The 24,761-nt window shown below is 43.6% G+C and overlaps 1 protein-coding gene across 2 annotated transcripts in view; it reads left to right on the top strand.

Annotated features, from left to right (window-relative positions):
- Window positions 1-24,761, top strand: part of LOC124011352 (interleukin-1 receptor accessory protein-like 1-B) — a 444,356-nt gene that overhangs the window by 16,963 nt on the left and 402,632 nt on the right. For both annotated transcript variants that reach the window (XM_046324642.1, XM_046324641.1), the window contains exon 2: window positions 8,404-8,505. In XM_046324642.1, coding sequence (XP_046180598.1) covers window positions 8,424-8,505 — 82 coding nt within the window. In that variant the 5' untranslated portion in view covers window positions 8,404-8,423. The remainder of the gene's footprint in view (window positions 1-8,403; window positions 8,506-24,761) is intronic.

The raw sequence follows: 24,761 nt of genomic DNA, 5'->3' as shown, positions 1-24,761 counted from the left end.
TCTCTCTCTCTCTCCTGGCATGGCACCTGATATCTTCTCCAATCTTTTCCATATAGTCTACTCCTTACTGTATCAGCAGTATGATGGTGGATGGGGGGATCAGATCATCTGAAATGGAATAATTTGGGTTGCACAATTCTGGGAACATTCAATATATTCTTTGGTTTTCACGAAATCCCGGTTGGAGGATCCCCGGAATCAGGCGGGAATAAGCAGGAAATCTGGTATCCTCCAACCAAGATTTCTAGAAAACCAGGGAATTTATTGAGCGTTGCAAAAATTTTGCAACCCTAGGAATAATTCTGTGTGCAGAGCCGGGCATTATGTGTGTGGATGTAGGTGTGTGAATGTACGTGTGTGGATGTAGGTGTGTGGGTGTACGTGTGTGGATGTACGTGTGTGGAGGGTATAAGTAATTGCAACTGTTTCTCACAAATAGAAATGTTAATAACTTGCAAAGGCAGCAGGCAGATAAGGTTTTTTCCTCTGCTCCTCTACAGAGAGAGGGGGACGAGGACGAGGAGATGGTGAAAAGAGGAAGGGAGGGAGAAGAGAGGGAGGGGCTGTTGGAAGACACACTATTCTGTTCTGGTGCTCCTCTAGTAAGAGCCACTAGTGAGAAAGGGCCCTTCTCTGGCAGAACCTTCAAGACAGTAATTGAATTTGGTTGAATCCAGCGAGGGATAAATACAGGGACTAATAGACAGGGACTAAGAGACAGGGACTAATAGACAGGGACTAAGAGACAGGGACTGAGAGACAGGGACTGAGAGACAGGGACTAAGAGACAGGGACTAATAGACAGGGACTGAGAGACAGGGACTGAGAGACAGGGACTAATAGACAGGGACTGAGAGACAGGGACTGAGAGACAGGGACTAAGAGACAGGGCCTAATAGACAGGAACTAAGAGACAGGGACTGAGAGACAGGGACTAATAGACAGGGACTAATAGACAAGGACTAAGAGACAGGGACTAATAGACAGGGACTAATAGACAGGGACTAATAGACAGGGACTAATATACAGGGACTAAGAGACAGGGACTAAGAGACAGGGACTAATAGACAGGGACTAAGAGACAGGGACTAAGAGACAGGGACTAATAGACAGGGACTAAGAGACAAGGACTAATAGACAGGGACTAATAGACAGGGACTAATAGACAGGCACTAATAGACAGGCACTAATAGACAGGGACTAATAGACAGGGACTAATAGACAGGGACTAATAGACAGGGACTAAGAGACAGGGACTAAGAGACAAGGACTAATAGACAGGGACTAATAGACAGGGACTAATAGACAGGGACTAATAGACAGGGACTAATAGACAGGGACTAATAGACAGGGACTAAGAGACAGGGACTAATAGACAGGGGCTAATAGACATGGACTAAGAGACAGGGACTAATAGACAGGGACTAATAGACAGGGACTAAGAGACAGGGACTAATAGACAGGGACTAATAGACAGGGACTAATAGACACGGACTAAGAGACAGGGACTAATAGACATGGACTAAGAGACAGGGACTAATAGACAGGGACTAATAGACAGGGACTAATAGACAGGGACTAATAGACAGGGGGACTAATAGACAGGGACTAATAGACAGGGACTAATAGACAGGGACTAATAGACAGGGGGACTAAGAGACAGGGACTAATAGACAGGGACTAATAGACAGGGACTAATAGACAGGGGGACTAATAGACAGGGACTAATAGACAGGGACTAATAGACAGGGACTAATAGACATGGACTAAGAGACAGGGACTAATAGACAGGGACTAATAGACATGGACTAAGAGACAGGGACTAATAGACAGGGACTAATAGACAGGGACTAATAGACAGGGACTAATAGACAGGGACTAATAGACAGGGGGACTAATAGACAGGGACTAATAGACAGGGACTAATAGACAGGGACTAATAGACAGGGGGACTAATAGACAGGGACTAATAGACAGGGACTAATAGACAGGGACTAATAGACAGGGACTAATAGACAGGGACTAAGAGACAGGGACTAATAGACAGGGACTAATAGACATGGACTAATAGACAGGGACTAATAGACAGGGACTAATAGACAGGGACTAATAGACAGGGGGACTAAGAGACAAAGAGGGAGGGGGCTGAGGAAAAACAACTGGACAACAACTGCAGTCGACAGTAGATTCTATGGAGCTTCCTCCTTTTGCAGACCCTGCTAATTCAATGGTTATGGACCATCAGTGACTTGTTTGTTTACGTCATCGCTGCAGCAGGGGGTCGGCTACACTGCACTACAACAGGGAGCTCATGTCAATTCTCATGCTCCCCTCCCACACTGTGGGCTGTGTAAATAGCTAGCACTTGATTCTCTCCTCTCAGTACTGGGGAAAACACACTCTGAAATAACAAGAGGTTGATATTCACATATTAACCAGGATCCACTTTAAATCACTGATTATGAGAATTATGATGGTAAATGTTTTATACAAACAAGAGTAGCACTTCATTTTACGGCACATAGTTTCCCAGCTGTTTACTAAGCAATGGCATGGTAAATGGTCATTACACAGTAATAACCTAGGAATGACTGTTTTAGCGACCTATTCACAATTAAACAGACCTATCTGTGTATCACAGAACAACTACATATCTGCCTTGCATTTTCAATCCAAACCACTGCTACAGCAGAGAGCTTGCAGTTCCAGGAACATATTATGGTAATATTTTGAATTCTGTCATGTTTAATCCTATAATCCCTTATTTATTCTGTTTTTGATATACTCTGGACTATGATCAGTCTGCTGCAATACCACCTGCAGACGACTTCTTAGCTCATCAGTAACGATGCACTGAGGTAGACAAATATGCCTCTATTTGTTATTCAGGAATATTATTCAATATCACCAATTTCAAGTACCTCCTATTGCCTTTGAACACCATGTATCTTCGTCTTCTTAATTTTTATTTTATTTATTTCATGTTTATTTAACTAAGCAAGTCAGTAAGAACAAATTCTTACTTACAATGACGTTCTACTAAAAGGCAAAATGCCTCCTGCGGGGACGCGGGCTGGGATTAAAAATTAAAAATAAAATAAAAATATAGGACAAAACACACATCACGACAAGAGCAACATCACACCACTACACGAAGAGAGACCGAAGACAACAACACAGTATAGCAGCAACACATGACAACAACATGGTAGCAACACAACATGGCAGAAGCACAACATGGTAGCAGCACAAAACATGGTACAAACATTATTGGGAGCAGACAACAGCACAAAGGGCAAGAAGGTAGAGACAACAGTACATCACGCAAAGCAGCCACACTGTCAGTAAGAGTGTCCATGATTGGGTCTTTGAAATGGCAACATCATTTACATGCCATGCACTGGCGCCCAATCACAGTTATCACAGGAAGTAATCCTAGGCGATTGTGTCTATTTAATCATTGTGTGCTCTGTTTGTAAGAGAGGGACCACACCGAGAGTATCTTTGGTGGTAATGTTTGCAGCGACACGAGAGAGAACGCTAATTAAAATGATACGATTTGGGTGTTGCTTTATCGTTTTAGTGCAGTGAGGGGGTGACTTGTGAAGCGTCGTTAGCCAACTAGCGCCCGGCGCTACAATGGCCCTTTCATAGCGGGGTGGTTTGTGGTGGTGTCGTCATCCTTGGCTGCAGTCTAATCTGGAACTGACACACTAACACTGTCTCCTCAGGCTTATTGTGGTTTACCAGGTTCCCCCTCCAGATTCTGTGTTGTGTCTTTGTCAGGTACTAAATGTCAACGTGATGTTTTTAAACATTGGAAGCTACCACATGTCAATTGAATTGACAGGCATTGAAATGAGGGAGTTTGCCTCGTGAGATTATTGGCAGTCTTTGGGCTGCTTCTTTATTGGTTGTTAGATCATACAACCAACCCCAAAACAGTGGCCTACACCAGAGGAATTCAGATTAGAATTGATTATGTAAAGGATTAGGGAGCCGGTGAAATTAACATGTTAGTTAGCATGGCAACAAAGCCAGATATATTATTACTCACTACTTTGACACAGCTTCTTCTTTGATGAAGTTCATTTCATATGGGTCCATGATGATAAATCCTTAAAGAGAGGAATAAAAAGAACTTTTGGAGAATGGATTTGCATACGGGCATCATTTATTTGAAAGGCTAATTGCAGATTTGTAGGCAGCTGCAGAACATGATATCAAATATTTGTTTTCCCCGTTTTGATCTATGATCCAGATGAGTAAATGATGATTAAATTATTTGCACGTGGCGTAATCTGAAAGCCACATCTCATTCAAAACAACAGCTGTGTTTACACAGGCAGCCCAATTCTCATATTTGTTCAAATAATTCGTATTTTGACCAATCACATCTGATCTTTTCACATCATATCTTTTTCAGAGCTGATCTGAGTGGTCAAAAAAGCCTTTTTTGTCCAGGCCCTATTTTTTGGTAGGGTCCTGTGCAGTTATAAATCAAACAAATACATGTGTGAACACCAAAGGTTTTTTTTCTATTTCAATTTAGTGTAGAAGAAATAGTCAATCGTGCAAGAGTGGCTTCTACTTCTACTATCTTGTGTAATCCACCTTCAATATGGTGATTGGATGTAAATTCACCTTCAGAATCTTTTACTCGTGACCTTTTACCTGGTGTGTTCCTTTCGGTACAACTAACTATGTTCTTGATTTGACCCTGAGCCTTACAATAGGACTACATACATACGGTGCCTCCGTAAAGTATTCAGACCCCTGGACTTTTCCCACACGTTGTTACGTTACAACTTAACCTAAAATGTATTAAATTTAAAAAGAAATCCTCAGCAATCTACACACAATACCCCATAATGACAAAGTGAATAAAGGTTTAGACAGTTTTGCAAATGTATTGAAAGTTTTTTAAAAAAACAGAAAAACCTTTATTTACATAAGTATTCAGACCCTTTGCTATGAGATTTGAAATTGGGCTCAGGTGCATCCTGGTTCCATTGATCGTCCTTGAGGTGTTTCTACAACTTGATTGGAGTCCACCTGTGGTAAATTCAATTGATTGGACATGATTTGGAAAGGCACACGCTTGTCTACATAACGTCCCACAGTTGACAGTGCATGTCAGAGCAAAAACCAAGCCATGAGGTCGAATTGTTTGTAGAGCTCCGAGACTAGATTGTGTCTAGGCACAGATCTGGGGAAGGGTACCAAAACATTTCTGCAGCATTGATGTTCCCCTAGAACACAGTGGCCTCCATTATTCTTAAATGGAAGAAGTTTGGAACCACCAAGACTTTTCCTAGAGCTGGCCACCCAGCCAAACTGAGCAATCGGGGGAGAAGGGCCTTGGTCTGGAAGTGATGGTCACTGTGACAGAGCTCTAGAGTTCCTCTGTGGAGATGGGAGAACCTTCCAGAAGGACAACCATCTCTGCAGCACTCCACCAATCAGGTCTTTATGGTAGACTGACCAAACAGAAGCCACTCCTCAGTAAAAGGCACATGATAGCCCACCTGGAGAGTGCAAAAAGGCACCTAAAGACTTTAAGACCATGAGAAACAAGATTTTCTGGTCTGATGAAACCAAGATTTAACTTTTTGGCCTAAATGCCAAGCATCACGTCTGGAGGAAACCTGGCACCATCCCTACGGTGATGCATGGTGGTGCCAGCATAATACTGTGGGGATGTTTTTCAGTGGCAGGGACTGGGATACTATTCCGGATCGAGGCAAAGATGAACAGATCAAAGTACAGAGAGATCCTTGATGAAAACCTGCCCAAGAGAGCTCAGAACCTCAGACTGGGGCGACAGTCCAACAGCACAACAACCCTAAGCACACAGCCAAGAAAACGCAGGAGTGGCTTCGGGACAAGTCTCTGAATGTCCTTGTGGCCCAGCCAGAGCCCAGACTTGGACCCGATCTAACATTTCTGGAGAAACCTGAAAATCGCTGTGCAGCAAGGTTCCCCATCCAACCTGATAGAGCTTGAGAGGATCTGCAGAGAAGAATGGGAGAATCTCCCCAAATACAGGTATGCCAAGCTTGTACCGTCATACCCAAGAAGACTTGAGACTGTAATCGCTGCAAAAAGTGCTTCTACAAAGTACTGAGTAAAGGGCCTGAATAATAACATTACCATTCAAAAGTTTGGGGTCACTTAGAAATGTCCTTGCTTTTGAAAGAAGAGCACATTTTAGGACCATTAAAATAACATCAAATTGATCAGGAATACAGTGTAGACATTGTTAATGTTGTAAATGACTATTATAGCTGCAAACGGCAGATTTGTTATGGATTATCTACATAGGTGTACAGAGGCCCATTATCAGCAACCATCACTCCTGTGTTCCAATGGCACGTTGTGTTAGCTAATCCAAGTTTATAATTTTAAAAGGCTAATTGATCATTAGAAAACCCTTTTGAAATTGTTAGCACAGCTGAAAACTGTTGTTCTGCTAAATTGTAATTATTCGCCTACCTCCTCATGCCTTGTGCACACAATGTATATAGTCTCTTTTTAAAATAAAAAACAAACAAATTCTATTGTGTTATTGACTTGTTTATTGTTTTCTCCATGTGTAACTCTGTGTTGCTGTCTGTTCACACTGCTATGCTTTATCTTGGCCAGGTCGCAGTTGTAAATGAGAACTTGTTCTCAACTAGCCTACCTGGTTAAATAAAGGTGAAATAAAATGCAAAATAAAAAGAAACAATAAAACTGGCCTTCTTTAGACTAGTTGAGTATCTGCAGTATCAGCATTTGTTGGTTCGATTACAGGCTCAAAATGGCCAGAAACAAAGAACTTTCTTTCAGTCTATTCTTGTTCTGAGAAATGACGGTTATTCCATGCGAGAAATTGTCAAGAAACTGAAGATCTCGTACAACGCTGTATACTACTCCCATCACAGAACAACGCAAACTGGCTTAACCAGAATAGAAAGAGGAGTGGGAGGCCCCGGTGCACAACTGAGCAATAGGACAAGTACATTAGAGTGTCTAGTTTGAGAAACAGATGCCTCATATGTCCTCAACTGGCAGCTTCATTAAATAGTACCCGCAAAACTCCAGTCTCAACGTCAACAGTGAAGAGGTGACTGGGATGCTGGCCTTACAGGCAGATGTATTGGTGTTGCAGACTCTGGGGCCTTTCAGAACAGGTGTATATATACTGAGATCATGTGACAGATCATGTGACACTTAGATTGCACACAGGTGGACTTTATTTAACTAATTATGTGACTTCTGAAGGTAATTGGTTGCACCAGATGTTATTTAGGGGCTTCACAGCAAAGGAGGTGAATACATATGTACGCACAACTTTTACATTTTTTTATTTTACAAAAAAATAAAATAAATAAAATAATTTCACTTCACCAAATTGGACTATTTTGTATATGTCCATTACATGAATACCAAATAAAAATCCATTTAAATTACAGGTTGTAATGCAACAAAATAGGAAAAATGCCATGGGGGGATGAATACTTTCGCAAGGCACAGTGAATGTGATAATTCAGTTTTTCATTTATTTATTATAAATTAGAACTTCTTAAAACCAGTTTTTGTTTGTAATTACAGGGTATTGTGTGTAGATTGATGAGGGGAAAAAACAATTTAATCAGTTTTAGAATAAAGCTGTAACCAAACAAAATGTTGATAAAGTCAAGGGGTCTGAATACTTTCCAAAGGCGCTGTAACAAATACTGTACCTCCACTCACCCTTCAGTGGTTCTTGTTATTGATTGTTAGTTTTACAGCCATTCCTACTGGGCACATACTGGTTGAATCAATGTTGTTTCCACGTCATTTCAATGAAATGACGTTGAACCAACGTGGAATAGATGTTAAATTACCATCTGTGCCCAGTGGGCTGTTTCACTGTTTTAGATTTTATTTTATTTATTAATGATTGCAAGCATAAGGGAATGTATGTGGGCTTAAATATTTGTATGTTTGCTGCCATTTCCTAATAATATGTTTGCCTTGATGTTATACTCTATCATGATTTACTTCTTTATGTTGTATTTCATCCTTAAACCATGAAGCAACATATTCAGGATACACCGTTTCCCTTCCAAATCTAATACATGAGGTGTTCCGTCATGATTGTGGTCTATAACACGCGGTGCTTTAGACAAAATGACTGTCTAGGAAGAGAGAGGGAGCTGTTGAAACCAGTTAAAGGGATCTATTGCGTTCTACATGATGGGGTGTACTTTGCTCGCTCTTTAGAGGCATAAAAACAAAAATGACTGTTTAGATTTAGTGTGTGTTTCTTGATTTATGTTTTGTCTACAAAGCGCCTTATCTTCTCTAAAGGATTTGTTCATTATTCTTACCTTTATGGATAGTCTCTAACCTCTCTCCTCTCCTCTAACCCCATAGGACACTTGGCCAGGTGAAAAATGAAAGCTCCCATCACACTCCAGATTCTTCTCTATGCTGCTGTGGTCCGAGGTTTCAAAACAGTGTCCAAGAGAGGCTCAGGTACGTCTCCATTTAACTGTCTGTTAGCTGTCTGTCACTCCAGCCCCGTGGTTGAACCTCTCCAGGTATTGGAATCATGGAGAGACGAGTGTGTGATTGAGTCAACTTAACTGTGGTTGGTTGGAGTTGATGTTGGATGATGAATATTCAAAGGAAGGTCCAAATATAATCTTCTGTTTTCCATCAACTTTTAAGAGCAATGGCTTTTTTCTATGTTACATTTCTATTCCTGTCGATGCACTAATGCTAAGGACATTAAATGCAAACAGCTAACTTTTGTGGTTCTATTGGCTTTTAGTTCTATTGAGTGCTGTCGGTTCGGGCTCCAATCTGGGCTGCTATTTATTATGAACCATCTTCAGGTTGCCTTGGCATTTGTCAAATAAGCAGTATTACAGGCCCTGACATTGACAGATGGCATCTCCAGTTCAGAAGAGAATGTCTGTCTCTCATACACACTCATAGTTCCCTCTCTCTTTCTCTCCCTGTCTCTCTCTTTCTCTCCCTGTCCATCCCTCCATATCTCTCTACCTTCCCTGATGTGTGAACTTTAAGCCAACAAGAGAACAAATTTGACTGTGATATAGATGAGAGTCACAATATTCACCCTACTGTACAACAAAACTTTTGATCAGCCTGCCACTCTGCTACACTAAGACAGCACCTTCAGCTGCAGAATGGGCTTTAGAAGAAACAGCATTGTGTGTTCTTCTGTAGTGGTCCATGGAACAGTTGGATAATGGATCTGTCTCTCAGCCTTTCCACATGTTTGCACACAAATGTTGCTTTAACAGCAGTCAACATTCCCTTTGCAATCTCAGAGTCAAGTGCTTTCAACAATGGATGGCATGTGCCATTCATCCATACTCCTCAAATAATAGTCACTTCTCAGTTGAGGTCCTTCAGCATCCTGCATTTCACCACAGTTTCAATACAATTACCTTGGCTTTGTGTGATATATTGAGAGTCATGGCAAATATAGCAGTATATTGTGAAGTGGTATATGATGAGGACATGGCCATGTGTTCATTCTAGATATCAGTGGTATTACACTAAGGGATATCATTGGTGTTACAGTAAGGGATATCATTTGTATTATGTTAAGGGATATCAGTGATGTTACAGTAAGTGGTATCAGTAAAGGAAATCAGTGGTATTACAGTAAGGGATATAATTTGTATTACAGTAAGGGATATCAGTGATGTTACAGTAAGCGGTATCAGTAAGGGATATCAGTGGTATTACAGTAAGGGATATCATTGGTGTTACAGTAAGGGATATCAGTGGTGTTACAGTAAGGGATATCAGTGGTGTTACAGTAAGGGATATCAGTGGTGTTACAGTAAGTGGTATCAGTAAGCGATATCGGTGATGTTACAGTAAGAGATATCAGTGGTATTACAGTTAGGGATTTCAGTGGTGTTACAGTTAGGGATTTCAGTGGTATTACAGTTAGGGATTTCAGTGGTGTTTCACTAAGATATATCAGCGGTGTTACAGTAAGGGATATCAGTGGTATTACAGTAAGTGGAATCAGTAAGTGATATCAGTGGTATTACAGTAAGTGGAATCAGTAAGCAATATCAGTGGTATTACAGTAAGGGATATCAGTGGCGTTACAGTAAGGGATATCAGTGGTATTACAGTAAGGGATATAAATTGTATTACAGTAAGTGGAATCAGTAAGCGATATCAGTGGTGTTACAGTAAGTGGAATCAGTAAGCGATATCAGTGGTATTACAGTAATGGACAGCAGCGGTAGAAAGGTGTCCCAACTACCCTGCTGACGGCCAGATGGCCTCTCTATCTCTTTCTCTCTCTCTCTCTCTCTCTCTCTCTCTCTCTCTCTCTCTCTCTCTCTCTCTCTCTCTCTCTCTCTCTCTCTCTCTCTCTCTCTCTCTCTCTTTATCTCTCTCTTTATCTCTCTCTTTATCTCTCTCTTTATCTCTCTCTTTATCTCTCTCTTTATCTCTCTCTTTATCTCTCTCTCTCTCTCTCTCTCTCTCTCTCTCTCTCTCTCTCTCTCTCTCTCTCTCTCTCTCTCTCTCTCTCTCTCTCTTTCACCCCATCAGGGAGTCAACGTCTCTCTTGGAGCCTTTATAAGCTCTAATTTGAACCAGCGGAATGCTATGAGCTGCCATATCCACCGTGTCCCACAGGGACGTATAAAGGTGGTTCTACCAGGGGAGCGATGTGGGAGGAGAGACATTTCCTGTGACCTAGCATTTCTCTGGCTATTGACGGAATAGAGGGAGGACATCATTCCTTCATTGATAACATGCAGGCAAAGGAGAGACCTTGAGTAATGTATTTGTATAGCAAATACTTATAAACATCTGTACATGTCGTTCAAGGATGAATCTGGATGAATCTGTGGGAAAAACAACATATAATGGAAGACATACTGTACAGTGATGGAGATCTTTTAGTAGTAGTTTATTCATTTTCAGAAGGATATTTGTTTATGTTGTGTTTTCAATTGTCCTTTAATGCATATTAGACAGCAGGGCCTGCAGCAGGACCTGTAATGCATATCAGACAGCAGGGCCTGCAGCAGGACCTGTAATGCATATCAGACAGAAGGGCCTACAGCAGGGCCTGTAATATTAATCAGACAGAAGGGCCTACAGCAGGGCCTGTAATGCATATCAGACAGAAGGGCCTACAGCAGGGCCTGTAATATTAATCAGACAGAAGGGCCTACAGCAGGGCCTGTAATACTAATCAGACAGAAGGGCCTACAGCAGTGCCTGTAATACTAATCAGACATAAGGGCCTACAGTAGGGCCTTTAATACATATCAGACAGCAGGGCCTTTAATAATTATCAGACAGCAGGGCCTTTAATACATATCAGACAGCAGGGCCTTTAATGCATATCAGACAGCAGGGCCTGCGGCAGGGCCTTTGATACATATCAGACAGCAGAGCCTTTAATACATATCAGACAGCAGGGCCTTTAATGCATATCAGACAGCAGGGCCTTTAATGCATATCAGACAGCAGGGCCTGCGGCAGGGCCTTTAATGCATATCAGACAGCAGGGCCTGTAATACATATCAGACAGCAGGGCCTTTAATGCATATCAGACAGCAGGGCCTGCGGCAGGGCCTTTAATACATATCAGACAGCAGGGCCTTTAATGCATATCAGACAGCAGGGCCTTTAATACATATCAGACAGCAGGGCCTGCGGCAGGGCCTTTAATGCATATCAGACAGCAGGGCCTTTAATACATATCAGACAGCAGGGCCTTTAATACATATCAGACAGCAGGGCCTTTAATACATATCAGACAGTAGGGCCTTTAATACATATCAGACAGCAGGGCCTTTAATACATATCAGACAGTAGGGCCTTTAATACATATCAGACAGTAGGGCCTTTAATGCATATCTGACAGCAGAGCCTTTAATACATATCAGACAGCAGGGCCTTTAATACATATCAGACAGTAGGGCCTTTAATACATATCAGATAGCAGGGCCTTTAATACATATCAGACAGAAGGGCATACAGCAGGGCCTGTAATATTAATCAGACAGAATTGCCTACAGCAGGGCCTGTAATACTAATCAGACAGAAGGGCATACAGCATTGCCTGTAATACTAATCAGACATAAGGGCCTACAGTAGGGCCTTTAATACATATCTGACAGCAGGGCCTTTAATACATATCAGATAGCAGGGCCTTTAATACATATCAGACAGAAGGGCATACAGCAGGGCCTGTAATATTAATCAGACAGAATTGCCTACAGCAGGGCCTGTAATACTAATCAGACAGAAGGGCATACAGCATTGCCTGTAATACTAATCAGACATAAGGGCCTACAGTAGGGCCTTTAATACATATCTGACAGCAGGGCCTTTAATAGATATCAGACAGCAGGGCCTTTAATACATATCAGACAGCAGGGCCTTTAATACATATCAGACAGCAGGGCCTTTAATACATATCAGACAGCAGGGCCTTTAATACATATCAGACAGCAGGGCCTTTAATACATATCTGACAGCAGGGCCTTTAATAGATATCAGACAGCAGGGTCTTTAATAGATATCAGACAGCAGGGTCTTTAATACATATCAGACAGCAGGGCCTTTAATACATATCAGACAGCAGGGCCTTTAATACATATCAGATAGCAGGGCCTTTAATACATATCAGACAGAAGGGCATACAGCAGGGCCTGTAATATTAATCAGACAGAATTGCCTACAGCAGGGCCTGTAATACTAATCAGACAGAAGGGCATACAGCATTGCCTGTAATACTAATCAGACATAAGGGCCTACAGTAGGGCCTTTAATACATATCTGACAGCAGGGCCTTTAATAGATATCAGACAGCAGGGCCTTTAATACATATCAGACAGCAGGGCCTTTAATAGATATCAGACAGCAGGGCCTTTAATACATTTCAGACAGCAGGGCCTTTGATACATATCAGATAGCAGGGCCTTTAATACATATCAGACAGCAGGGCCTTTAATACATATCAGACAGCAGGGCCTTTAATACATATCTGACAGCAGGGCCTTTAATACATATCAGACAGCAGGGCCTTTAATACATATCAGACAGCAGGGCCTTTAATACATATCAGACAGCAGGGCCTTTAATACATATCAGACCGCAGGGCCTTTAATACATATCTGACAGCAGGGCCTACAGCTGGGCCTTTAAAGCATATCAGATCACTGCCTGCAGCCCTAGAGCTTGAGGAAATATTTTCGCTTTCATGGCGACAGTCCCTGTGGGCTTCCCTTCCAGGTAGGTGGATGAGCCGGAGCCTGAGTTGGTTATTTGAAACGTGTCCTCTGATAGATAAAAGCCCTGCTCCGCACTGCATTGTTAGTCCAGGTCCATTGTTCACTTTCCTATTAGAGACAACCTTTTTTTCTTTACCATGAATCAGGCAGCTTGCCTGAGTTATGCTTTAAATCCTATTGACCTGAAATGGTTTATATCGTTTCATTATCTTTCCTTTGTTTTTAAATGTACTTAATCACCGTACTTTCCAGCTGGAAGCTGTTGGATCAACATAGACATTACAGGACATGTGTTGTCTAAACGCCTGACCCTACAAAACAGGGACGTTTTCCCATTTGTCATCCATAATATCCTCTTTGTTAGTTAGAGTGCTGCTGTTGAATAAATGGTTGATCAAACAGAGAATTTGTTTAATGCAACACATCACATTCAGGAGAGAATCGCTGCAGGTGATAGAAGGCCTCTAGACCCCGAACCAGTTGATCACAGAGTATGAAATGTTTTTTTCTGCCTGTTATTATTTCCATTTTATTCAGTCCTTCTGTAGAGGAAATGTCCCCGTTTCGAAACACTGTTTGTGGACAGTGTTGTCAGCTTTGACATTGTGTTTTGACCATACTTGGTGGTAGATTCAATAGGGGGGAAAGCCTGAACAGCCACTGTTGGGTAACCTAGCAATGATTTGAATGGAATGATGTACTCTGAATTAAACTTGGTTCTAAAGCAGCTGTGCTTCTCGCTAACAAGGCAAGACACTTTCAGTAGACTTTAATGAATTAATTCGATACAATGGAAATGGATGTGAATACAACGGATACAGTAGGGTTTCATCTCTCCTTCTGTTTCCTCTCATTATATTCCCAGATATCACAATAGCAACCCAGTCATCTTTAGACTAGGTGTTGACCAGACTCAGCAGACATGCATCATTTGTCATCACCTTAGAGCAGGTATTCCCCTAGGGGTACACACAATGCCATCGGGGGTATGCCAAATAAAAATGTGATTCACATTTTAAAATATATATATATTTTTAATGTCTTCACATTTTCAAACAGTCCGTTTATATTTTCCAACGGGGCTATACATTTAGGTGAGTTTTTTTTATCGCCTGAGTAGCCTCGTTTCACTGCCAAAAATAAAATGAAACCATCTAGTGTTCAGCGAAATAACAACACAATGTCAAATTGCCACGGCCGTCAAACGAAATGGACCAAGGTGCTGCGTGGTGAGCGTACATTTTCTCTTATTTAAAATGACGCCAACAAAACAAGAAATGAAGAAACAACCGTGAAGCTTACATGGGCTATAGTGCCCCTAACAAAGTCAACTTCCCACACAGAAAGGAGGGAAAAGGGCTACCTAAGTATGGTTCCCAATCAGAGACAACGATAGACAGCTGTCCCTGAATGAGAACCATACCCGGCCAAAACAAAGAAATACAAAAACATAGAAAAAAGAACATAGAATGCCCACCCAAATCACACCCTGACCAAACCCAAAATAGAGACATAAAAAGCTCTACGGTCAGGGCGTGACACCAATACAGGTAGCCGAGTCAAATAATTAACATCCAATCACATTAAACGTTACTCTTTCGTGGGAATTCCACAAACGGTCCGTATTTAGCCAAATGTAGCTGCTGCTCATTCTGTTTGCTCGAAAATGGATAAATGGTTAAAAATAGAAAGGCCCGCGTCCATAGAGACACATACCAGCTCTACTAGTAGTACTGCTACTACCCGCAGTACTACGCCTGCACCTGTCGACGACACAAGTTGTTCTGCTTCCACGACCACATCCAATGTTAGCATCAGGATTTCTACATTTGTTTTTAGCCCAGCTAGCATAGACACTGACAGTTGTGAATCTGATACAGCCGAAGAGCCACTGCCATCTTACTTGTCCCTGTCTGTTGTTCGGTGCTATTGGACCATCGAAGAGGTGCAAATATGATGAGAAATACATTGATTTGGAGTTCACTTATATTGGGAGTAGTGCCTTTCGTCAGCCACAGTGTGTTATATGTGCAAAAGTACTATCTCACAACTCGATGAAACCTCCACTCTTGCGCAGACATTTAGAAACAAAACATGCCAATTTGAAAAATAAGCCATAGGAGTTTTTTGAGCGACAATTAAGACAATTTACGAGTAATAAGACATGTATAAAAGCAACAGATACTATTAATAAGAAGGGGCTAGAAGCATCTTATATGGTGAGCTACCGAGTGGCTGGGACAGGCAAGCCCCATACTATTGTGGAGGACTTAATTATTCTTGCTGCCGTGGGTATGGCTGGGACAATGCTGGGGGAAAGGCCAAAAAAACTATACAAACAATGCCTTCATAAACAACACTGTTTCACGACGCATCAGTGACATGGCAGGAGATGTTTTGAAACAATTACTGCTTCGCATACATGTCAGTGAATTCTATGCGTTACAGCTGGATGAGTCAACAGATGTGGCGGGCCTGGCACAGCTCCTGGTATATGGCCTGTTATGTTTACTGGAAACCAGGACAACCAGAGAGGATATTTTTTAAGTACTGGACAGATTTGTGACATCAAATGGACTTTGGTGGTCAAGATGTGTTGGTATCTGTACTGATGCTGCAAAAGCCATGTCAAGGAGACATAGAGGAGTGGTAACGCGCATGCAAGCAGTTGCTCCCGACGACACTTGGGTACACTGCAGCATCGACCAAGAGGCTCTTGCTGCCAAAGGAATGCCTGACAGCTTGAAAGACATTTTGGTTACTACAGTGAAAATGGTTAACTTTGTTAAAGCAAAGCCCCTGAACTCTCGTGTATTTTCTGCACTATGCAATGATATGGGCAGTGACCATGTAATGCTTTTACAAGGGGCAAAGTATTGACACGTTTTTAAAAATTGAGAGATGAGCTTAAAGTTTTCTTTACTGACCATCATTTTCACTTGTCTGACCCCTTGCATGACTGGGTGATCTTTTTTCTCGCCTGAGTGATCTGAATATAGGATTACAGGGACTCTCCGCAACTATATTCAATGTGCAGGACAAAATTGATGCTTTGATTAAGAAGTTGGAGCTCTTCTCTGTCTGCATTAACAAGGACAACACACAGATCTTTCCATCATTGTATGATTTGTTGTGTGCAAATGAACTCAAGCTTACGGACAATGTCAAATGTGATATAGCGAAGCACCTGAGTGAGTTGGGTGTGTAATTACGCAGGTACTTTCCTGAAACGGATGACACAAACAACTGGATTCCTTATCCCTTTCATGCCTTTGCTTCCAGTCCACCTACCGATATCTGAACAAGAGAGTCTCATCGAAATTGCAACAAGCGGTTCTGTGAAAATGTAATTTAATAGGAAGCCACTGCCAGATTTCTGCATTGGGCTGCGCTCAGAGTATCCTGCCTTGGCTAATCGTCTGTTAAGACAGTGATGCCATTTGCAACCACATACCTATGTGAGAGTGGATTCTCGGCCCTCACTGGCATAAACTAAATACAGGCACAGACTGTGTGTGGAAAAGTATTTAAGACTGAGAATCTCCAATAAAATCCAACATTGCAGAGTTATGTACATCCTTTCAAGCACATCCTTCTCATTAACCTGTGGTGAGTTATTCACAATTTTCGATAAACAAATACAGTTTTATATGTAAGATGGCTAAATATTGAGCAAAATGATTGATTATTTGTAACAGCGTTCTTCTATCTCCTCCTCTGACGAAGAGGTAGAACAAGGATCGGACCAAAATGCAGCGTGGTGGTTACTCATGTTCTTTAATGAAGAATAGACGATACATGAAACAACTATATATATACAAAACAACAAACGGAACGAGAAAACCTATACAGACTGTCTGGTGAACAACTACACAGAGACAGGAACAATCACCCACAAAAACACTCACAGAATATGGCTGCCTAAATATGGTTCCCAATCAGAGACAACGAGAATCACCTGACTCTGATTGAGAACCGCCTCAGGCAGCCATAGACTACGTCGACGCCCCACAAAACCCCAAGACAAAAAACACACCACAATAACCCATGTCACACCCTGGCCTGACCAAATATATAAAGAAAACACAAAATAGTAAGACCAAGGCGTGACATTATTATGATATTATTATTTGTGCCCTGGTCCTATAAGAGCTCTTTGTCACTTCCCATGAGCCAGGTTGTGACAACAACACTCATTCTTATGTTTAATAAATGTATCGTATAGTGTGTGTGTAGCTGGCTTACAATGATGGCAAAAAAACAACATTTGAGAGCGCGCTGACCCTGGTGCTAGAGGGGGTACGCAGTTGGAGGTTGCATGTTTGAAGGGGTACAGGACTATAAAAAGTTTGGGATCCACTGCCTTAGAGGAAGCACCCACGTCGGCCATTTTGTGTCAAAGCAGTTGGCTGATCCTATAAGGGGAGAGAACAGAGGGGGCAAGTTAGAAAACAACCATACAGAGTGGTGATACCTAAATACTGGCCCTGGGGCCACATCTGGCCTCTCGTGGCATATCAACATTAATTCAATTAAGAAAAATCCCTTAATATGTACTCTGACAATTTGAATGATCAAAGGGGTTGAACATAAAATGTAGCTTACAGCAAAGCACAGTGATATACACATTTTCAATAAATTAACATCATTATTTTTGCGAATAAGATTTGAAATATTTGATTGAAGGCTAAGTCCTGAAGGTACGGTACCTCTGGTCTGTGACCACCACAATGTCCACTTAAGCCAAGATAGAATCCAAATTCCATGACTAAAATAAACAGACCCAGCCATCTATATTCATTCTTAGTATAATTGCTCCTGGATTTCCCACCAGCAAACATTGATGACTGCTGTGGATTCTAGCCTAATCTCTTGACAATGATTGATGCAAATGTGATATCTCAAACTCCTCCTCTACCGCAGGATATATCTCTGCTCTTTAGTACCGTTCCTTAGTGACAGACACGTTTAAAAGACAAATGATTCCTGTCAGCTGACTCACCTAGTAATTATGACAAAATATTCAAACTAACTTCCAGCTTCTTTTACAGCCTCATTTGAATTATGATTCAAATATGGAACAGCCAATCTCTTCCTGGGGTTGTTTATTTTCCACCAAATCAATGGCAGCTCTGAAATAAAGAATTTCTCTCTGAGATGATGGAACTCAGTTACTGATGGTTTCACGTCTCAGTGTGCCACTTCGGATGAAGAGTTGCTGTAAATAAGACAAGTTAGCATGCTATCTGCCTCACCAGCCAGGCCTATAGACTATTTCAAAACAGCACAGCCACTGAATATATCTTTCTATCCTTCTATTCTTCTATCTAGCACCGTCACTCCACCACTACAGTGCGGCTGTGTCTCAAATGGCACCCTACTCCCTACATAGTGCACTACCTTAGACCAGAGCCCTATGGGAAGTGCAGGAAGTGCAATGTAGGGAATAGGGTGCAATGTAGGGAATAGGGTGCCATTTAGGACACTGCGTACTGTAGTTGTGGACCACATCGCACGGCTCGCCGTATTTTCCGTCAGGAAACACATCCAAGGACGTCCTGGCAGTCAATTAAATCTACGCTCCTCGTCTTCCTCAACAGACGAAAGTACAGGGAGGATGTCAGGATGAATCCATCAGTAAGGAATTGGTACCTCGCTGCTGCTGACCCCAATGGGGATACTCACAGTTTGACCAATAATAGGCCCCAGCAATTCAATTAGAGCCATGCACTTGACTTCATAATTTATATTAAAGGATGTTAAATATGGCAGTGATCTGTCAGCAATGACAGCCCATAGACGTTGATGGAACAGGACCAATAGCCATGTGTTAGGCCCAAAAATCCACCTGAAAAACAGAGTGAATGGCTTGCATATAGGCTAAGTGTAAAGTAAACCACTTTGGATAATCAAGCACAATTTGCATGCCGTTGGCCAGAGCAGCACTGACTGAAGTCCTTTGTTAAGTGCAACCCAAACTGTTAACCTTCTGCAGTTAATTGCTTCACACTGACAGAACATTGTCTGATACTGAAGCATGATGAGCTTTTTTTAAATTCAAAGCAGCTTGTGAAGAAGTAGGAGTACGATCAATGATTGGATGTACATGACAGCCATGGCGTAAACATATGGTGACACAATTGGAACAAATGAACAAGAAGCGGAGATGGATTTCAAAAGGCACTGATCTAATTCCATACATTCAAGTATAATTAGATATCTGCCTCTGATCAACTCATTCAATCTGAAACCACAAGGCTAGCAGTATTGATCGCAGTGATACGTTGTATTATCTATGCTTTGCAGTCCGCGGTATCTTCCGCTGCTATGTTTTGATACTCTGTTTACTAGCCTAGCTAGCGTTGTCTGGGGATCGATGTAATACACCGTGCGAGATCCATGGTCTTTTACCTCTGTTCAGCACATATCATTTTCAATCAATCCATTTCAGTCTTGTATTGATTTGCATCCTTCAGGACACTTGTAGGAGACAGCCATAATGATGATAATGTTAATCATCACTTGCGATAATGGCTGTTAGACAGCTGTTTGCCTCTGTGAGTCTCATAGGTCCTCTGAAAACACACACATTTACAGGCACACAAACACACAGACACAGACACAGACACAGACACACACACAGACACAGGCACACGCACACGCACACGCACACGCACGCACGCACGCACGCACGCACGCACGCACGCACGCACGCACACACACACACACACACACACACACACACACACACACACACACACACACACACACACACACACACACACACACACACACACACTGTCATCTTCCTTCAGTCAATACTCCCATAGCTGCCTCTCAAGTAGTGAATGATTGTCTCCGTTGTGTAGGGGGCTCACGGCAGGAGAGATTGATCACAGCCATGATGTTGGAAATGAAATAGTCAGGTCACTTGGAATTTGTTTTCCTCTTCCCTGCAGCTCACAGCAGCTCTCATCCAGTCAACGTGCTGCTGAATGCTGCAGTCTGATGAGTGAGGTAGTGAGTTTACAGGGATCTGCCGGCCGGCCAGGCCCTGAGAAAGATGCTATAGCCCTTTGCTGCCTCAACATGGTGATCAATCTGGAGTGGCTCTCCCAAGAGTTACAATGTGTTACAATGCCACATCCACACAGTCTCTAGGGTCTAGACTAGAGGTATTGCCTGGGCACTTTGTGGAAAGAGCTTCTGGAAAGGTGGGGGTGTGAAGTGAATAGCTACTTTGATGGTTCCTACCATATACATATTGCATAAAAGTATGTTCCCTTGGTTACATGCAGATTGTCATGCAGGTGAAAGAGGACCCAAAAGCGACTTAACAGAAACAGAGTTTATTTAAGTCCAAACAGGGAATAACAGAAATCCTCTAGTCTGTAGAGGGGAATAACTGGAGAAGCGGCCACAGACTGCAGGTCGCTTCGGGTAGGCGCAGGCCGTAGTAGACAGAGACACCTGCTCACACGCAGCATCTGATGAAGGCAAAAAACACGACAGGACAGGGCGAAACACAATCACAGCATGGTGAATACAAAACAAGGAACCGACGGGACAGGAATGGAACACAAAGGAATAAATAGGGACTCTAATCAGGGAAAGGATCGGGAACAGGTGTGGGAAGACTAAATGATGATTAGGGGAATAGGAACAGCTGGGAGCAGGAACGGAACGATAGAGAGAAGAGAGAGCGAGAGAGTGAGAGGGGGAGGGGGAGAGAGAGGGATAGAAAGAGGGAAAGAACCCAATAAGACCAGCAGAGGGAAACGAACAGAATGGGGAGCACAGGGACAAGACATGATAATAAATGACAAACATGACAGTACCCCCCACTCAAGCGCCTCCTGGCGCACTCGAGGAGGAATCCTGGCGGCAACGGAGGAAATCATCGATGAGTGAACGGTCCAGCACGTCCCGAGACGGAACCCAACTCCTCTCCTCAGGACCGTAACCCTCCCAATCCACTAAGTATTGGTGACCCCGTCCCGAGAACGCATGTCCATGATCTTATGTACCTTGTAAATAGGTGCGCTCTCGACAAGGACGGGAGGGGGAGGGAAGACGAACGGGGTGCGAAGAAAGGGCTTAACACAGGAGACATGGAAGACAGGATGGACGCGACGAAGATGTCGCGGAAGAAGCAGTCGCACAGCGACAGGATTGACGACCTGGGAGACACGGAACGGACCAATGAACCGCGGAGTCAACTTACGAGAAGCTGTCGTAAGAGGAAGGTTGCGAGTGGAAAGCCACACTCTCTGGCCGCAACAATACCTTGGACTCTTAATCCTGCGTTTATTGGCGGCTCTCACCGTCTGTGCCCTGTAACGGCAAAGTGCAGACCTCACCCTCCTCCAGGTGCGCTCACAACGTTGGACAAACGCTTGAGCGGAGGGAACGCTGGACTCGGCAAGCTGGGATGAGAACAGAGGAGGCTGGTAACCCAGACTACTCTGAAACGGAGATAACCCGGTAGCAGATTTAAGGTTGTGAGCGTATTCTGCCCAGGGGAGCTGTTCTGCCCAAGACGCAGGGTTTCTGAAAGAAAGGCTGCGTGGTATGCGACCAATCGTCTGATTGGCCCTCTCTGCTTGACCGTTAGACTGGGGATGAAACTGATTTTATGACTTTGTGCCTGGCTAGTGATGGGAGAGAGACTGACGGACGCACCAATCAAACGACAGAACTCCCTCCAAAACTGTGACGTGAATTGCGGGCCTCTGTCTGAAACGGCGTCTAACGGAAGGCCATGAATTCTGAATACATTCTCAATAATGATTTGTGCCGTCTCCTTAGCGGAAGGAAGTTTAGCGAGGGGAATGAAATGTGCCGCCTTAGAGAACCTATCGACAACCGTAAGAATCACAGTCTTCCCCGCAGACAAAGGCAGACCGGTAATGAAGTCTAAGGCGATGTGAGACCATGGTCGAGAAGGAATGGGGAGCGGTCTGAGACGACCGGCAGGAGGAGAGTTACCCGACTTAGTCTGCGCGCAGTCCGAACAAGCAGCCACGAAGCGGCGCGTGTCACGCTCCTGAGTCGGCCACCAAAAGCGCTGGCGAATAGACGCAAGAGTGCCTCGAACACCGGGATGACCAGCTAACTTGGCAGAGTGAGCCCACTGAAGAACAGCCAGACGAGTGGAAACAGGAACGAAAAGGAGGTTACTAGGACAAGAGCAGTGTGCGTGAGTGCTTGCTTAACCTGTCTTTCAATTCCCCAGACTGTTAACCCGACAACACGCCCATAAGGAAGAATCCCCTCGGGATCAGTAGAAGCCACAGAAGAACTAAACAGACGGGATAAGGCATCAGGCTTGGTGTTCTTGCTACCCGGACGGTAAGAAATCACAAACTCGAAACGAGCGAAAAACAACGCCCAACGAGCTTGACGGGCATTAAGTCGTTTGGCAGAACGGATGTACTCAAGGTTCTTATGGTCTGTCCAAACGACAAAAGGAACAGGTCGCCCCCTCCAACCACTGTCGCCATTCGCCTAGGGCTAAGCAGATGAAAGCAGTTCACGGTTACCCACATCATAGTTGCGCTCAGATGGCGACAGGCGATGAGAAAAATAAGCGCAAGGATGAACCTTATCGTCAGACTGGAAGCGCTGGGATAGAATGGCTCCCACGCCTACCTCTGAAGCGTCAACCTCGACAATGAATTGTCTAGTGACGTCAGGAGTAACGAGGATAGGAGCGGACGTAAAACGTTCTTTAAGAAGATCAAAAGCTCCCTGGGCGGAACCGGACCACTTAAAACACGTCTTGACAGAAGTAAGAGCTGTGAGAGGGCAGCAACTTGACCGAAATTACGAATGAAACGCCGATAGAAATTAGCGAAACCTAAAAAGCGCTGCAACTCGACACGTGTTGGAACGGGCCAATCACTGACAGCTTGGACCTTAGCGGAATCCATCTGAATGCCTTCAGCGGAAATAACGGAACCGAGAAAAGTAACGGAGGAGACATGAAAAGAGCACTTCTCAGCCTTTACGTAGAGACAATTCTCTAAAAGGCGCTGTAGAACACGTCGAACGTGCTGAACATGAATCTCGAGTGACGGAGAAAAAATCAGGATATCGTCAAGATAGACAAAAACAAAGATGTTCAGCATGTCTCTCAGAACATCATTAACTAATGCCTGAAAAACAGCTGGCGCATTGGCGAGACCGAACGGCAGAACCCGGTACTCAAAATGCCCTAACGGAGTGTTAAACGCCGTTTTCCACTCGTCCCCCCTCTCTGATGCGCACGAGATGGTAAGCGTTACGAAGGTCCAACTTAGTAAAGCACCTGGCTCCCTGCAGAATCTCGAAGGCTGATGACATAAGGGGAAGCGGATAACGATTCTTAACCGTTATGTCATTCAGCCCTCGATAATCACGCAGGGCGCAGAACCGTCCTTCTTCTTAACAAAAAAGAACCCCGCCCCGGCCGGAGAAGAAGAAGGCACTATGGTACCGGCGTCAAGAGACACAGACAAATAATCCTCGAGAGCCTTACGTTCGGGAGCCGACAGAGAGTATAGTCTACCTCGAGGAGGAGTGGTCCCCGGAAGGAGATCAATACTACAATCATACGACCGGTGAGGAGGAAGGGAGTTGGCTCGGGACCGACTGAAGACCGTGCGCAGATCATGATATTCCTCCGGCACTCCTGTCAAATCGCCAGGTTCCTCCTGAGAAGTAGGGACAGAAGAAACGGGAGGGATGGCAGACATTAAACACTTCACATGACAAGAAACGTTCCAGGATAGGATAGAATTACTAGACCAATTAATAGAAGGATTATGACATACTAGCCAGGGATGACCCAAAACAACAGGTGTAAACGGTGAACGGAAAATCAAAAAGAAATAGTCTCACTGTGGTTACCAGATACTGTGAGAGTTAAAGGTAGTGTCTCAAATTTGATACTGGGAAGATGACTACCATCTAAGGCAAACATGGGCGTAGGCCTGTCTAACGGTCTGAAAGGAATGTTATGTTTCCGAACCCATGCTTCGTCCATGAAACAACCCTCAGCCCCAGAGTCAATCAAGGCACTGCATGTAGCACCCGAACCGGTCCAGCGTAGATGGACCGACATAGTAGTACAAGATCTAGATGAAGGGACCTGAGTAGTAGCGCTCACCAGTAGCCCTCCGCTTACTGATGGGCTCTGGCCTCTTACTGGACATGAATTAACAAAATGTCCAGCAACTCCGCAATAGAGGCACAGGCGGTTGGTGATCCTCCGTTCCCTCTCCTTAGTCGAGATGCGAATCCCTCCCAGCTGCATGGGCTCAGTCTCAAAGCCAGAGGAGGGAGATGGTTGCGATGCGGAGCAGGGAAACACCGTTGATGCGAGCTCTCTTCCACGAGCCCGGTGACGAAGATCTACCCGTCGTTCTATGCGGATGGCGAGAGCAATCAAAGAGTCCACATCTGATGGAACCTCCCGGGAGAGAATCTCATCCTTAACCA

Source organism: Oncorhynchus gorbuscha, linkage group LG23, assembly GCF_021184085.1.
Source record: "Oncorhynchus gorbuscha isolate QuinsamMale2020 ecotype Even-year linkage group LG23, OgorEven_v1.0, whole genome shotgun sequence".
NCBI classification, from domain to species: Eukaryota; Metazoa; Chordata; class Actinopteri; order Salmoniformes; family Salmonidae; genus Oncorhynchus; species Oncorhynchus gorbuscha.
Note: the sequence above shows the minus strand (reverse complement) of the source record. Positions and strands in the feature narration are given on the sequence as shown.